The sequence below is a fragment of the Dipodomys spectabilis genome, unplaced genomic scaffold (assembly GCF_019054845.1).
Source record: "Dipodomys spectabilis isolate Male_0828 unplaced genomic scaffold, ASM1905484v1 ptg000188l, whole genome shotgun sequence".
Classification (NCBI taxonomy): domain Eukaryota; kingdom Metazoa; phylum Chordata; class Mammalia; order Rodentia; family Heteromyidae; genus Dipodomys; species Dipodomys spectabilis.
In genome coordinates, this window is record NW_024870865.1 from 2,788,241 (window position 1) to 2,805,612 (window position 17,372).

Sequence of the window (17,372 nt, forward strand, 5' to 3'; positions counted from 1 at the left end):
GAGAAGTTAAAAATGTTTCTTCTTGGGTTGGAAATGTGGCTCAGTGGTAGAGTGCTTGCCTTGCATGCATGAGGCCCTGGGTTCGATTCCTCAGCACCACATAAGCAGAAAACGCCAGAAATGGTGCTGTGGCTCAAGTGGTAGAGTGCTAACCTTGAGCTGAAGAGCTGAGAGACATTGCCCAGGCCCAGAGTTCAGGCCCCATGACTGGCAAAAAAGTTCCTTCTTGTAGGGCGCTGGTGGCTCACGCCTGTAATCCTAGCTACTCAGGAGACTGCGATCCGAGGATCATGGTTTAAAGGCAGCCTGGGCAGGAAAGTCCGTGAGACTCTTACCTCCAATGAACCACCAGAAAACCGGAAGAAAGTGGTGCTGTGGCTCAAGTAGTAGAGCTGTAGCTTTGAGCTGAAGAGCTCAGGGACAGCACCCAGGCCTTGACTTCAAGCCCCGTGACCGACAAAAAGAAAAAAAAAATGTTCCTTCTTGTCATAGGTATGCAGAGAAGGAGGCGAAAAGTCTTGGATACTTCGGTGGCATACGTGCGGGGAGAAGAGAACTTAGCAGGCTGGCGGCCTCGTGGAGACAGCCTCATCCTGGAACACCAGTGGGAGCTGGAGAAGCTGGAGCTGCTGCATGAGGTACAAGGGGCAGGAGGGGCCCAGGGCAAGGATGCTGGAGCAAGATGCTCACAGGCCTTCCCCGCCTTCTCCGTGTCACCATGGCTTCTCAGTTTTCTGAGATGATGCAAGCGTAGTAGTAGACTTATTAAAGTCTATTTGAAATTTGTTTGCTGAGGTAGTGGTGTTGGTCTTCTCAGGTGGAAAAAACCCGCCACTTCCTGCTGCTGCGTGACAGACTTGGTGACAGTATCCCCAAGTCCCTGAGCGACTCACTGTCCCCTAGCCTCAGCAGTGGGACCCTCAGCACCTCCACCAGCATCTCCTCTCAGATCTCAACCACCACCTTCGAAAGTGCTGTCACCCCCAGCGAGAGCAGCGGCTACGACTCAACAGACATCGAAAGCCTGGTGGACCGCGAGAAGGAGCTGGCCACCAAGGTGGGCACCCTTCCTGCTGCTGAGCAGCCCACCTGAGGCCCGGACCCGTTCTCTTACTCATCTATTATGAGTCCTTTGTTTTTGAGAGCCACTGGTTCCAAGGCCTATACTTGCACATAACAGAAAATAACATTCATTATTTAATCACAATAGAAAAGAAATGATAGGGGCTGGGAAAGTCCCCAGAGTTCAGGCCCCATGACTGGACCCCAAAAAAAAAAAAAAAGAAAAGAAAAGAAACGATAAAAGAAAAGCAAATGACACTCAAATCCTACCCATAGGCTTGAAACTGTGGGTGACAAGCAAAGGTTCTTGCGGGTGACTCTCAGGTGTAGAAATGTGAGGCAGATGGCTGAAAAGGAAGTAGGAAAATCAGAGGACTTTGTGTTTTCCCTGTTTTAGAAACAGAATAGTCTTCTACTTGGCTTAGAAAAAATTTTCCATCTAACATATGAGCCTTTTACTGCCTGAGTGAATTGCAACTAAAGAGATGTTTTACATTCTTAAGCACTTCTTTTTTTTTTTTTTTTTTCTGGCACTCGTGGGGCCTTGCCTCTAGGCCTGGACGCTGTCCCTCAGCTCTTCAGATCAAGGCTAGCACTCTACCACTTGAGCCACAGAGCCACTTCTGGCTTTCTCTACTTATGTGGTGCTGAGGAATCGAACCCAGGGCCTCATGCATGTGAGGCAAGCGCTCTACCACTGAGCCACCTTCCCAGTCCCTCTTAAGCACTTCTTTTTTTTTGGTCATGGGGGGTGAACTCTGGGCTTGGGTGCTATCTCTTAACAATTCAGCTCAAGGCTAGTGCCCTACCACTTGAGCCACGGCGCCACTTTGGGCTTCTTTCTGTTTATGTGGTGCTGAGGAATCGACCCCAGGGCCTCATGCATGCAAGGCAGGCACTCTACCACTGAGCCAACTTCCAGCCCTTAAGCACTTTTTAACTATGGTGTTTGCAGTAATTCTGTGTGTGGGGGGGGGGGGGGGGGGGGGGAGGGCGGGAGGGATCTGGCTCTATGTGCTGGAACTGAGAATTGAACGCAGGACCTGGGTAATCCTCAGATCTCAGCCTCCTGATTAGCTACAATTACTAGTCCCCAGCCACAAATTGATTTTTGTAGTTTTAAGAATGGGTTGGAGCCAGGCGCCCGTGGCTCATGCTTGTAAATCCTAGCTACTGAGGAAGCTGAGATCTGAGGATCGCGGTTCAAAGCCAGCCCCGGCAGGAAAGTCTGTGAGACTCTTATCTCCAATAAAGCAACAGAAAACCAGAAGTGGTGCTGTGGCTCAAGTGGTAGAGTACTAGCCTTGAGCTGAAGAGCCCAGGGACAGCGCCCAGGCCCAGAGTGCAAGCCCAGGACTGACCAAAAAAAAAAAGGGAGAGACATCCAAGACCAGGTCTCAAACTTGGTATCTGACACTTGCCTTCATTTGTTGGCTGGTGCTCTGCACCTGAGCTGTGGCTCCAACACAAAGTGGCTCATGCCTGTAATCCTAGCTACTCAGGAGGCTGAGATCTGAAGTCGCAGTTCAAAACCAGCCCAAACAGGAAAGTCTGTGAGACTCTTTTATCTCCAATTAAGCACCAAAAAACCAGAAGTGAACCGTTTCCAGGCCCTGAGTTCAAGCCCCAGGACTGGCACACACACACAAGGCTCTTTATATCAAACCATTAATTTTATTGCATAGATACACTAGCTTTCCTTGATGTTTATAGTTAATTTCTCAAGCTTGGACAATATCTGTGTCCCAGCCTAAGATTTTTTGGTTTTGTTTAGGTTTTGATCCTAGGGTTAAACTCAGGGCCTGGATGCGGTCCCTGAGTTTTTTCACTCAAAAAATGGCACTCTACCACTTGAGGCATAACTCTAATTTCTGCTTCTTGATGATTAAATGGAGATAAGAGTTTCATGGAAAGCCAGGTGCCAGTGGCTCATGCCTGTCATTCTAGCTACTCAGGAGCCTGAGATGTGGGAATCACAGCTCAAAGCCAGGCCAGGCAGGAAAGTCCATGAGATCTTATTTCCAATTAACCACCAGAAAACTGGAAGTGGTGCTATGACTCAAATGGTAGAACACTAGCTTTGAGTGCAAAAGTTCAAACAGCTCAGGGACAAAGCCAAAGCCCTTATTTCAAGCCCTAGGATGGGGGGGTGGGAGGTGGGAATGCTGGGCACTAGAGGCTTATACTTGTAATCCTAGCTACTCAGGCGGCTGAGATCTGACGATCATGGTTCAAAGCCAGCCAGAAAATTCCCCATGAGACTCACCTCCAATTAACCACTCAAAAACCAGAAGGGGCACTGTGGCCCAAGTGGTAAAGTGCTACCTTGAGCACAAAGAGACTAGGAGACAGCACCAGGGCCTGAGGTCAAGCCCCACAACCATCAGGAGAGAGAGAGTCTCACTGAGTGAGACTCTCGCTGCCCAGTCTGGTTTTGAACCATGATCCTCTGATCTCAGCCTCCTTAGTAGCTAGGATTATAGGCGTGAGCTCCTAGAGCCAAGCAGCCCAGTATTTTTAAAGCCTGTTCGTTCCCCTCCTGCCTTCCACCCAGGGCTTTGTGTAGTCATGGAAGTTGTCAGTTTAGACTTCTTTCTTTTCTCTAGTGCCTGCAGCTTCTCACCCACACCTTCAACCGAGAATTCAACCAGGTCCACAGCAGCATCAGTGACTGCAAGGTGAGTGAGCACCTGGAGACCGTCATTTTTAGCCAGTGGAGTAGCCCAGATTTCCTGTCCCCAGCATTTGCTGACGTTAGAGTGTTGTGTTCAGTATGTGGTACAGTGGGGCTCTGGTGGCTCATGTCAGTAATCCCAGCTACTCAGAAGTCTGAGATCTGAGGAGAACAGTTGAAAGCCAGCTTGTGCACACATCCACACATCCATGAGACTTACCTCCAACCAACTAGCTTAATGTAATATGTAAAAGAAAAATGTTTTTTTAAAAGATGTATGACATGTTGCCCTTGTATTGTGTTCTGAATGTTCAGTGTGAGTATGCTGACTTCTGTGTCTCTTGGGGTGATAATCAAAAGGGAGACATTGTTTTTTCTCTGAACCCCCTTAGAGGATATGCAGGAAATGATGAATTGTGTAACAGCAAACAAGGAAGTGCTAAGGCTCTAAGTGACACATAGTTCAGTGCCTTCCACAGAGAGTGAGATGCTTGAAAAAGCTTTGTCATCTCCTCTGTCCTAGTCAGCGTGTGCCAGCTCATTCCATCTGGGACTTGAACACTTAATGTTCCTGGAAGAGCCTCTGTCCTGATACGCTTTGTGGGGAGGGAGGATGGATATTGTGGGCTTGATCTGTCACTTTACCTCTTGAGCCACACCTCCGCTTCCAGCTTTTTATGCTGGCTAATTATTATAAGAGTCTCTTGGAGCCAGGTGCCGGAGGCTCATGCCTATTATCCTAGCTACTCATGAGGATTGCAGTTTAAAACCAGCCCAGCTGGGAAGGTGGCTCAGTGGCAGAGTGCTTGTCTTGCATGCATGAGGCCCTGGATTCGATTCCTCCACACCACATAAGCAAAAAGAAAAAAAACAGCCCAAAGGAGCTTAGGGACAGAACCCAGGCCCAGAGTTCAAGGCCCAGGACTGCCCCCCAACCACCACCACCAAAAGAATCTCTTGGATTTGTCTGTCTGGGTTGGCTTCAAATCTCACTCCTCAGATTCAGCCTCCTTAGTAGCTAGGATTACAGGGATTAGCCACTGGCACCCTGCCTTTCCTTCTAGATATTTTCATGCCTGGCTCCCTTTATGCTTCCATGTTTTTTTGTTCCAAGTTTGTCTCTTTGAGCTGGACCTCCTTAACCACTCAGGGCAAACTGGCAGCTCGCTGGAACTTTCTACATCCCACTGTTAACTCTTCCTTTTTTGCTGTAGCACTTACTACTGTTTGATTCTTTTTGATTTTTATTGAGCCAGGCAGGAAGGCTTAAACCTGAAATCCTAGCTATTTGGGAAGTAGAAATCAGAGGATCATGGTTCAAGGCCAACCTGAACCAAAAAAGTTCACAAGACTCCATCTCAACCCATGGCTGAACTCAGCAGTGTACGCCTGCTGTCCTAGAACTCAGGGGAGCACACACAGAAGGATGACATTCTAGGCATAAAGCCCTGCCACAGGAAATAACCCAAAGAGTGTTGGTGGAGTGGCTCCAGTGGCAGAGCACCTGCCTAGCAAGTATAAGGTTCTAAGTTCAAACCTCAGAACTACCCAAAAGAAAAAGAGAAGAAATGTCTTGTGGAGGGATTTAGTGTCTACTTTCTCCACGAGAGGAAGTTCCTGGTCATATTGTAGAACAACTCCTGGCATGCTGGGAGTGCCCCATGCACATGCGCATGAACTTACTGACTCCATGCCAGAGGCCTAAGGCAGCCTTGTCAACCTTGTCAATGTCGAGGGGTATGGGTTCTATCTGTCTGCTTTGCTATGCAGGGACACAACCCAGGGCCTGGAAGCATTCTACCACTGAGCTACACTGTCCCCAGCCCCCCTTTTGAAAATGTCATGATTCAGAACATGAAACACTTATCTTCTGATATTGTCTGCAGGCTTGTTTTCTTGTTTTTTTGTTGTTGTTGTTGTTTTTGTTGTTGTTTTGTTTTTGTCGGTCGTGGGGCTTGAACTCTGGGCCTGGGCACTGTCCCTCAGCTCTTCAGCTCAAGGCGAGCATTCTACCACTTGAGACACAGCGCCACTTCTGGTTTTCTGAGTGGTTTATTAGAGATAAGAGTCGTGCGGACTTTCCTGCCTGGGCGGGCTTTGAACCGCCATCCTCAGATCTCAGCCTCCTGAGTAGCTAGGATGACAGGCGTGAGCCGCCAATGCCCGGCCAGGCTTGTTTTCTTTAGTGGCCTTCTGCAGCAGGCACAGAAGGGAGGTGCTGGTCATGTAAGCCCCTCTCGGCAGAGGTAGCTTCCTGCTGCTGAGGCTCACTGGCTATGTCCTTCTTATTTCCAGTTGTCTGACGTCTCTCCGATCGGACGGGACCCTTCTGTGTCCAGTTTCAGCAGTGCTACCCTCACTCCATCCTCCACCTGCCCCTCTCTGGTTGACTCGAGAAGCAATTCTGTGGATCAGAAGTAAGTGCCCAGGTTTCAGGGAGAGAAACCAGTCTGCGAATTAGGGGAAATGTCAGCTCTCCTCTGCTGTGGTTCTCAGCGAGGGCAGCACCACCCCCTTAGGCAGCGCTCAGAAACGTATTGGAGCCTTTTCTCATTAAATTTTATTAAGCAGGGCACCCGTGGTTCCCACCTGTAATCCTAAGCTACTCAGGCAGCTGAGATCTGAGGATCATGGTTCAAAGCCAGCCTGGGCAGTAAAATCCATGAGACTCTTATGTCCAATGAACTACCAGAAAACCGGAAGTGGCGCTGTGGCTCAAGTGATAGAGGGCTTGCCTTGAGCTGAAGAGCTCAGGGATGGTGCCCAGGCCCAGAGTTTAAGCCCCATGACTGAAAAAAAAATTTTTTTTATTAAAATTTGGGTGCTATCAACCACACAGGAAAGAAAAGCTAGCTAAACCTGACATACTATCTTAGGTATACCAACTCAAGAAGTAGGAAAATGAGTTTCTTGGAATCAGAGGCCAAACTGTTCTGTAGAGACACACATAGCAACAAAGCAGAGGATTTGCCTTCTCACGAACGGCTGGGATGAGTCTTGGTCAGCAGTACAGCCGGGTCTGCCCTGCCTCATCTGCTTGCTTCCTGCCTTCCCTAAGGCAGTGCCTAGAGTCTGTAAGAGGCATGGTAAAGCACAATGGCTAATCCCCACCCCAGGCCTCTCTGGGGGTCTGGGTCCAGCTAGGGACTTGAATTTCTTGGTTTCCCAGATGGAGCTGCTGCTCGTGGTCAGGTTACCACATGTTGAGAACTACTGCCCCAGGTCTGGCCTTGGGGCTGATGCAGGGCAGGTTTGTTTGTGTTCCTAGAGGAGGGCGTGGGGCTGGCCGGGTGGGCACCAGCATCCTCTGCGTGCTGGAATCCAGTGTTAGCTTTGGGAAAGCATCTTGTCTTCTCAGCTGAGCTCTCTGAAACTAATGTGAGCCCCTGGTGCCCTGAGAGAGGCGTGCGTCTCTCTGGTAAGGTGGCTGTGCACAGGCACCTTGATGTCACTGAAATGAGTGCTGGGGATCGTTGAACTGGTGTCTCACTATGGTAGGCCAGGCTGGCTGAAAGTGCTGGGATTATCAGCGTGCACCACCATGCCTGGCATTTGAACCTTTCTCTAACCTCTGTCTTTTAAAGGACCCCAGAAGCCAACTCCAGGGCCTCTAGCCCCTGTCCGGAAATGGAGCAGTTTCAGATTGTCCCAACTGTGGAGACACCTTATTTGGCCCGAGCAGGAAAAAATGAGTTTCTCAATCTTGTTCCAGATATTGAAGAAATTAGACCAGGGTGAGTGCTGCCTTGTCCTGGGACAGACCACAAGCCTGTGCGAGTGTGTTGCTGTCCAGTGCGCACTGACGTGGTGGCAGGCGGGGAGCTTGGCCTCCTGCCCCGCTGTGACCTCCGGCATCCTCTCCTGGCGTAGCACGTTCCTACGGCAGCTTGCTGATCTGCTGAATTACTTTGGCCACTAAGAATCAAGGCCCAATGGATCATTTGCCTGTTTGCTGAATTTGGGAACTTGACTGGGAGAGACATATTTTGAGGGTCATGGTCACTGTCTTTATGTGAGAAAGTAACTTCTCTCCTTGTCCTTTTAGCTCAGTGGTCTCTAAGAAAGGATACCTGAATTTCAAGGAGCCACTGTCCAGCAACTGGGCTAAGCATTTCGTCGTGGTCCGTCGCCCCTACGTCTTCATCTATAACAGCGACAAGGACCCGGTGGAGCGTGGCATCATTAACCTGTCCACGGCGCAAGTGGAGTATAGCGAGGACCAGCAGGCCATGGTGAAGGTCTGTCCTGCTGTTCTCGGATTTTCACCACACACCTTCCCCTTTCCCTTCAGAGTTGTGAATTCTGTTGTGTGGCGCGGACGGTCAGGTGACCGTGGCTCATTTCTGCAGTAACCTCCTTGCCTCCCTGTTTCTTTCAGACACCTAACACCTTTGCTGTGTGTACCAAGCACCGGGGTGTCCTTCTGCAAGCTCTCAATGACAAAGACATGAATGACTGGTTATATGCCTTTAACCCACTCCTTGCTGGCACAATACGGTAAGAAGCTGTTAGTTTTTTGGAGGCAGGGTCTTGATCGTGTAGCCCAGGCCGGCCCTGAACTTTTGCTCCTCCGAGATTATGGGCATTTGCCAACATACCCGAAACTAAGAAGCTGTTCTTGGGTCTCCTTTTTCTTCTTAGCTTTTAGTCCTAGAGGTTGTAAGGGTGGTAATGAGGCTTCAGCTTTTCTGTTGTGGGCTGAGCACTAGTGGCTCATTCTGTAATCCTAGGTACTCAAGAGGCTGAGATCTAAGGATTGCAGTTTGAAGCTAGCCCAGGCAGGAAAATCTGTGAGACTCTTATCTCTAATTTACTACCAAAAAAGCTAGAAATGGAACTGTGGCTCAAAGTGTTAGAGCAATAGCTTTGAGCAAAAATGCTCAGGACCAGTGCTCAGGCCCCGAGTTGAAGCCCCAGGACCATCACAAAAAAAAAAGAAAAGAAAAGATAAAATCTTATGTCCTGAGTCACTGAAGAGTCTCTGGTCATATTTTCACCTACGAATCGCCTTTGTTTTTCAATTCTGAGGTCTGAAGGTGGTCCAGAACACTGAGGAAAGGGAAGATTGTGAGGACCTCAATAGACTTCCCCGTTCAGCTACAGATCCTTGAAGGGCTGTGTGACAGGATTACTCATTACCCAGAATGAGGAAGTCCACAGCTGAGCCCACTGGTTTGTTCAGGAGCCTACAGGCCTGGGCCTGCAATGCCATAGGGAATAATACTTGTGCGGAGAGACACCTGCATCATTTTTCCATCTCGATTCTCCTTTGTCCCACAGGTCAAAACTTTCTCGAAGATGCCCAAGCCAACTGAAATACTAAGCAACTCTACTGAGCCCTCACTCGCCTTCAAGAGATAAAGAAAGTGTTACCTCTCATTTTCCTTGTGATTCCTAACGGTTACTCTTGTATGTAATCCTGTGGCTTAACTACTTTCCCCCCCGCCGTCGTTCAACACTTTCTCTAGCTCTCCTGTGCCCCATCTTCATGGCTCTGTACTCTTCTTTTTCTTATGCTGAGAATCTTGTTAGTAGCATGTGGCCTAACAAAAGGAAAAAAAAGGCTAACACACACACACACAATGCACACACACATGCACCCTGAGAGGATCCAGCAAATCTCCAATTTATTTTTTCATGTACTTTGGCTTCCTTTTGTACACTAGATCTCCATTGTGACCTCTGCTGCTGTCGGACTGTTGTCTTTGGATACCTCTGTCTGTTTTTCAGGATAACCTTTTTCTTTGGACTGTTTTTAATACCAGTTTAATTTTTCCTGGGTGGCTTAGAAAGTGAAGTAAGGAGACATCTGGCCTTATTATTAGATCCCAAAGGAAAAGCTTACCTTTTTTCCCCTCTTCTGTTTGCCTTTGCTAATCCCTGCATTTGTATTCAGGGAGAAAGCTATGGTGAGCTCAAGAATGCATCAATTAGATTCAGAGTCAACATTAGGGCTTGTTTAGTGCATGGTTCTGGATTCTCCTAGAGGGAAAGACTGAGAAGCCTTTACTGTGGGCCTGGGACAGTGGCTACTTTGGGCTTGTCAGGAAACGATGGCTGGAGATGCTGCAGTGGGGTTTAGAGGGTAGGGTGTAGAGGTGGGTGAGGGCAGCATCAGGAATGCCTGCAGTTCCCTGCAGCAGGGGCCCTGCAGAAGAGGAGCCTTGCATCTCCTGATGCTGGTGGTAGTTTGGAGTTGGTACCATGTCATGCACACAGACCCCACAAGGGGGTGCCTTTCACTTGCTGGTTATAAACTCCGTCACTATTGACGCAGTAATTATGACAGTGCTGACTGTGAAATGTGACTGTTAGTAGTTTGCTTTGATTAAGGAAACCTAGCTCTCGGTGTAACATTGGCCATTTCCAACGATGCTTGTCAACCAGGATTAAGACCAACCCCCACTACCACTCCAAGCAAAACAAAAGACACTTGCGGACAAATAATTACATTGCCCAGCCCTGCTGTCTCCCCTCTGCGGTTATGTTCCCTCCACGCAATGTGGAGCTACCTTTGGAGCAGGAATGAGGGAACTTACTCCCTGCAGAGCCTCCCTTGGCTTCTGGAAGCCAGGGACCATCCTAGAACATAACGCTCTTGGTTTAATGCCAGAATATTTTGCAGAACTGATTGGGGACAGGAGGCTCAGCAACTTGAGTTGCTTTGCCAGTGACTTGGGGCTGTTCCGGGCCTTCTTTACTCCCTTGCCCAGCTTTTCATCATGGCTCAGGCATCCAGAAAAGCATCTGCTCACTCAGGTCCCCGGTGGTGGGCTCGCACACATCTGCAGAGCAGTCTGTCAGCACCCACCTCCAGAGATGGCGGGGCTGGCTTGTGAAAGTTTATCTTGCCCTGAGAAAGAAGGAGAGCTTAGGGAAGGAAAGGTGGAAATCGGCCTTTTTATCTGAGAAGTAATCAACAGAAACTCCCAAACTTCCTTCCTCTCCTTAGAATATAGTCACTAACTGTAATGTTATTTGTTTCCTAAGCATAGATGAGATTTGTAATGTATTTAGGAGTCTCTTGGTTATCTGCTGGATACAGTAAGCCTCCTGGTATATACTGGCATCCCACTGGGTCTGTCTGTGCTTAGAGACAGCTTCCTAGCCTGGAACTAACTTCAGGGAAATGAAGATGAAGTAGAACCTGAGGCATTGTGGGAGGAAGGGTCCTGGCCGAGACAGGAGGCGGAGCCTGAGGGAGCGCGGAACCCAGCGATGCGCTGATCTGATCGCTCAGGGTTTGTTTTTTGTTTTTAACACAAAACTGGTTTGGAAAGTCTTTGCTTTTGAAGTGTCAGAAGTTGGCATGAGCTGTTGCAGACGAGGAGGAAGCGGGTAAACTCCACCGTCCCAGCCTCTGCTGCGGCCCGTGGGTGCACACAGCCCTTGTGGAACCCCTCTTCTTCTAGGAGCCCATTTCCACATTGGAACTCAGGCCATTTTGGGGCGGGGGGAGTGTTGATGTTTCCAGCTGTCCATTTCTGCTCCAAAATGTGAGGAGCCAGCAGCTACGTGACTCCTTTGCTACAGCCACGATGGCAGGAACGTTCAGAACCCTTTCAGGGAAGCAGTAAAACAGTCCTCTGAACAAACAGCCAAAAGAATTATGCAAATTACAGAAAACAGTGCTAATTACTGCCTCCTCTCTTCACTTCCCATCCTCCTTTCTCTGACCAAACCAGAATAGGGCCTCACAGTTGCCACCACTCCAGTGCTCAGACGCGCCTGCGCGGGGCCACCTGGGAGTCAGCCAGCTCTCAGGCCCAGGCTGGGCGGGGCCAGGCAGCCCCGCACTGCCGGTCAGGAGCACCATGGGGCTTCCTCTGGCGCTGCGTGGCCACTTTCCAGTGGGCTCCACGGCAGGTCCTTAACCAAGGGTCTTGTTCATGTGAGGAGAGCGCTTCCCCAACAAGAAGCCACTAAGCAACCAAGAAACCACGATGGCTGATTGTTCACCCCTGCTCCCTGCATAGATTTTACACAGCTGCTCCCAGGGGAAAGGGTCTTCAGGATCTAAAGATGTAATGACTTCTGGCACATATCTCAAAGCATGGGCTTTGTTGCCTGCTGCTTCTCGTCTGATTTACAGGGATATTTAATTTTGTAAGGTATTTGTATATTTATATAGCTGTAATGAATTGCACATGGACTGGAAGAGAAGGATTCTCTCTCGCACCCCTACCGGGACTCGTTCCGCACGCCCGCTGGGCACTGCGCTCTGCTCGGCTCTTCTGGGGCTCTTCACTGGGGTTGTTGCTTGTGTGTTGTGGGTCTTTCACCTTTCCTTTGGGTTCCCTTTTGAAATGTGATTGTTAATTTGCTCCTTAAGAAGAAAGGACTAAAGCTGCTGACTGCTCTAGGTGGCATGCAAGATGTACTGGCCAGGACTCTGCTGTGTGCACTGCCGCCATCCACCGTGGCCAGCGGGCGCCACACCTGCCAGAGCTCGGCAGCTTGAGGTTATTTGCTGCTGCTGTTCAAAAGGCCATTTATGAACTGAATGTTTGAACCCTATTCTAAAACCTTTAAGAAAGCCGCCCCTCCCCCCCAACCCCTCCCCCCCTCCCTAATTGCTTAAAGGAAATCATTTAGAGTTGATGCAGAACTCATGCTAACAGCTCACAGCCAGGGGCTGGAGATGCAGCTCAGAGGAGGCCCACTTGCCTTTGATGTGTGCCGCCCTGCCCTGGGTTTGGTCACCAATGCTGTAAAAGGACACACTCACACGTGGCGGCTGGCCGGGGTGTGTGGCTTCTCATGTCTTCCCGTCCACTTTTTTTTTTTCCATGCTAAGTGTTCTGACATCAGTTTACCTGAGGAATCCACCAGCCTCTCCATAGTGAGGCGTCCGGCCCGAAAGCACTTGTGTGTTGACATCGCAGCCTCTGTCTCCATTCTCATGCTCTGTGACAAAGTCCATGACGCATAAGTGGCCTTTTTGAACCAAGACTTTGCAAACTGATCTCTCCCCAGTGAAGGAGTTGAGCACATTCGCAACAATGTACATTATTAATTTTGGATTTTCATTTTCATGTTTTATTTTGTAAATATTATCTGATGTTTGGAGCTTGAGTATAATACAGAATGTAAATACAGTTCTTGTATTTGTACTAATTCTGATTCTTTTGCTGTATAGCCTTAGATGTGCAATGCAGACATTATCTAACTGTGTGTATGGTAACCTTGCACCACGGAACTATTAGTGAACGAGGTAAAAATAATAAAGGTACAACCAGTGCATCCAAAGGCTCGCCACGTGCTTTTATTCCTACTCTACCACCAAGCCACATTCCCAGCCCAAGGCCATGGTTTTAAAATTGCAATGTGTCAGCTTAATTTAACAAGCTCCCACTGAGAGCAGAATCTGCACTGTCCTGGGAATCTGCACCCAGCAAGAAGCAAGGAGCCGCTGGGGGTCATGGCACTCACCTCTGGGGCATCGGAGGTAGTAGTAGGAAAATCTCTCCATGTCTCTGGCCCAGCTGCATCCATGACTCTGTGTCAGTATGTCCAGTGGGTATTGGGGTGCTGTTCTGCCTGGTGTGCTGTCGGGGTGCTGAGGATTCCACAGGAGACAGCAAGTGCGCATGCACCGGTAGCCCCCATCCCACAGCTAGCCCCCATTCCACAAAGGGAAAGAGGGAAAGCATTCATTAAACTGGTAACATCAGTGGTATCACTAACTTCTCAGAGGATGAGATCTGAAGACTGAGGTTTCAAAGCTGGACTGGGCAGGAAAGTCTATGAGACTTTTCTCCAACCAACCACCAAAAAAAACTGAAAATGGAAGTGTGGCTCAAGTGGTAGAGCACCAGCCTTGAATGCAAAACCTAAGGGACAAAGTCCAGACTCTGAGTTAAAGCTCCAGTGCTGGCACCAAAAAAAAAAAAAAGCTAGGCGTTAGAGGTTACATCAGGCTGTGCTTTCCCTAAACTATGATGGACTTCCATTTTGAACTGGTTAATTAACCCTGAAATCGATCTTATATAAGTTTCTTTTGAAGTTCCTGGGCAGATATAATAAAGGCTAGTGCCACGCCTCGCTTTTTCTGAGTACTTTAGATGAGTCTCATAGATTTTCCTGCTGGGGTTGCCTTCGAACTGCCATCCTGAGATTTCAGCCTCCTGAGCAGCTAGGATTACAGGTGTGAGCCATGGGTACCTGGCTGCATTGGTGGATTTTCTAAGAACTGCAGGTCTGTTCCATGTGACTCCCTGGCTCACAAGCGCTTTCCAACCCAGGGGAATACATCTTTGCTATGGCTTTGTAACAGTTCTCTGGGAAGCAGGTGTTTTTGTTTTGTTTTGTTTTTCCCCTGTTAATTCCCTAACAGAGAAATGGCAAGTTGATGTAGCATGTAATGTAAGAGAGAGAGAAAAATGGATGTTTGATTGCTAGCCAAACTTCTCATAAAGAGTGACCGTTCTTGGTGGATTCAGGAAGTACAGATGTCTTGTCACTTTGACTCAGCAGAATTCCTCTCTTGCTAAATCTCAGACCAGAGCAATCAACTTGCTCCAGCAACAGCATCTGAGTGCAGGCTTTCTTGGGAAGAGCCCACAGGAAGAGCATGTAGTTGCCACAAAGCTGAAAAGTCTACCTGTCACCAAGGTGCTCTCTGGAGGCAGAATTTCTACAAGCAGTTGTTGGCACGTCAAAACTACTCACAAAAAGTTAACTCCATTTAAAGTCTACTAAGCACTATGTACAGTATCCACCAGTTCTGCTGGGAAAACAAGTAGTATGAGTCTCCACCAGATTCCCTTCTGACCCTAGTGGGGAGAGAAGGCCTGGCTAACATCGGAAGGTCAAAGTTCACTTCTGCTCCTAACTGGCTCTGAGGGGTTTTGTTTCTTTTTGTCCTTATCAGGATAAAGGATGTTGTCTGACCAGGCACTGGTGGCTCACCCCTGTAATCCTAGCTACTCAGAAAGCTGAGCTCTGAGGATCAAAGTTCAAAAACCAGCCTGGACAGGAAAGTATGGGAGACTTATCTCCAATTAACCACCAAATATCTGGAAGTGGCTCAAGTGGTAGAGTGCTAGTTTTGAGCATTAAAAAAGCTCAGGGACAGCACTCAAGCCCTGGGTTCTAGCTGCAGGATGGTGTCTCAGGATATTGAGCTTTTCTGGTCTTGCCTGTAGCTGATTGTTCACTCTCCCACCTGGTAGGGACAAGGCAGGCTGGGGGGCACGGTATTTTTCTGGTTTCCCATCGTGCATCTCATTGCTGTGAGGCTGAAGTGCCAAATCCAGGCTATGAGAGAGATGGCCATGGTGGAACCTCCCAGTATAGAATCTATTACTGCATGCTGCCTCATGTCTCTGGGCAAAGCCAGCAGACCCAGCTCCGCCCTGGTAAACTCAAGAGAAGGATCTGAGAGCTTGGGGAGGGGTGCAAGGCTGGCAGAGGCAGGAGACCCTGCCTGGAGCCCAAGGGCTGGAGGTGAGGGCTTGGTTCAGGTGGTAGAGCACCTGCTTACCAAGTGCAAGGCCCTGAGTTCAAAACGCCCTTACTACAAAACTAGGACTGGGTAGGGTTCTTACCTAGCAATGGATAAGGCATGGGCTTGATCCCCAGCCCTGCAAAGATAAAGGAAAGTCTTAGGCACAAAGGGTCTCACACCAGTGAGATTACAAGCATGCCTGCTTGTAACCCTAGCTACTCAGGAGGCTGAGAACTAAGGATTCTGGCCGAAAAATCCATCAGATTAAAATTTTATTTTTGGTTTGTACAATGTCTGGATCTAAGGGCCTAAGTGCTGTCCCTTAGCTTTTTCACTCAGGGCTGGAGCTCTATCTATTTAAGCCATACCTCTACTTTGGACTTTTTATTATTATTATTATTATTGTTATTTTGTCATGGGGCTTGAACTCTGGGCCTGGGTGCTGTCCCTCAGCTCTCCTGCTCAAGGTAAGCACTCTCCCACTTAAGCCACAGCACCACCAGCACCTGGCTATGTCTGGCTTTTTGCTGGTTAATTGGAGATAAGCCTCTTAAACATTCCTGCCCAGGCTAGCTTCAACTCCTGATCCTCAGATCTCAGCCTGCTGAGTAGCTAGGTTTACAGGCATGAGACACCAGTCTTGGCTAGTTTGTTTATTTATATATTTATTTATTGTCAGTCATAGGGCTTGAACTCTGGGCCTGGGCGCTGTCCCTCAGCTCTTCAGCTCCAGGCTAGCGCTCTACCACTTGAGCCACAGCGCTACTTCTGGTTTTTTGGTGGTTTATTGGAGATAAGAGTCTCATGGACTTTTCCTGCCCAGGCTGGCTTTGAACCATGATCCTCAGATCTCAGCCTCCTGAGTAGCTAGGATTATAAGCATGAGCCACCAGTGCCCAACTTTTTTTTTTTTAATAGTATGCATAATTGTACCAAGGGATTGTATTTCAAATATGTATATATTACATTTTAATAAGAATAACCCTCTTTTTTGCTTTCTCTTCACCCATCTCCCAACTACTCAGCAGCTTTCTTTGAAGTTCTTATGCCATCTTCATATATACTTGCAATGCATTTCTGTATTCTTCACTCTCTCACTTTCTTTTTTCCCTTCCGTTGCAGAGGAGACATCCTGAGACCCAGTGACTTGCCCCTAGGGAGGAGAGGTCAGTAGGACTATGTCTAATGTCCAGGACTCAATCACCAGCTCCAAAAGTCAGAAACAAGATCTTTTACAAAAGCCAGGTGCTTGAGCTGAAGAGCACAGGACAGCGCCCAAACCCAGAGTTCAAGCCCCATGACCAAAAAAAAAAAAAAAAAAAGCACAAAAACTTGCCCCCAGTCACACAGCAAGAAAACAATGGAACCAGAATTAGCAAGATGTGACATCGAAACCCTTTTCTTTTGTCAAGCAGTAAATTCCAGTTCATTCTAGAAGCCATCTGATCTACTACTTAGAATGTGCTGCCCTACCCCCACTCTATCCCAGATTTGACTGACAGGGACCTCAGAAAGCCACCAGTCTCCAAGTTAGTAACTTGGAACAGAGCAAGTCAGCAAGCCTCCATCTCAAGCAGGAGTCTGGCTAGGTCAGTAGGTGGTTCTCAGACTTTCTTATCTCACTATCCCTTTACATTAATTTTGTTTCCATAAATTATATCAGTACTTGTTTTAGGAACTGAGAAAACGAGTAGCAATTTCCATAAACAATCCAGTAAGATCATGGACTTTTTTTTCCTAGCTCAGAACTAGGGTGGTTTTTTTGGTGACATTTAATATACAATATATCCGATGTATCCCCAAGATGGGTAGTTGGGTGTTTTGTTTTAGTTTATTGCAAGGTGATGTGCAGGTGTTACTGTTACATACCTAAGGTAGTGAGTACACTGCTTGTCAAGCGTTGTTACCCCCTGCCTCGTTTTTCTCCCACGTTCCCTCCCCGCCAGATGGGTAGTTTTGTTTGAAGGTTTCGGTTAAGTTAGATGTCCTTATCTTGAGACTCCAGAGCAGTGCCTTGATTTACTAACACTTTGGCCTTAACCCTCTCTCCGAGATACACCGGCACCAGACCAAAACTTGACTGCCAAGTGGGGCCTTGAGCGGATGCCCCTTCCTCCCCTCCGGCTGCGACCCTGCGACCAATGTCCACCATCCACCATTAGTGACCGTCCCCCACGCCCACTGGGC

General features: G+C 48.4%; 1 protein-coding gene across 2 annotated transcripts in view; it reads left to right on the forward strand.

Moving 5' to 3' along the window:
* Kif1b (kinesin family member 1B) overlaps nt 1–12,256 on the forward strand; it is a 152,246-nt gene extending 139,990 nt beyond the window's left edge. For both annotated transcript variants that reach the window (XM_042695678.1, XM_042695675.1), the window contains 8 exons: nt 493–638; nt 818–1,057; nt 3,669–3,740; nt 6,032–6,153; nt 7,321–7,470; nt 7,782–7,974; nt 8,115–8,233; nt 9,017–12,256. In XM_042695678.1, the coding sequence (XP_042551612.1) occupies nt 493–638; nt 818–1,057; nt 3,669–3,740; nt 6,032–6,153; nt 7,321–7,470; nt 7,782–7,974; nt 8,115–8,233; nt 9,017–9,059 (1,085 nt within the window). In that variant the 3' untranslated portion in view covers nt 9,060–12,256. The remainder of the gene's footprint in view (nt 1–492; nt 639–817; nt 1,058–3,668; nt 3,741–6,031; nt 6,154–7,320; nt 7,471–7,781; nt 7,975–8,114; nt 8,234–9,016) is intronic.
* Nucleotides 12,257–17,372: the final 5,116 nt, after the last annotated feature.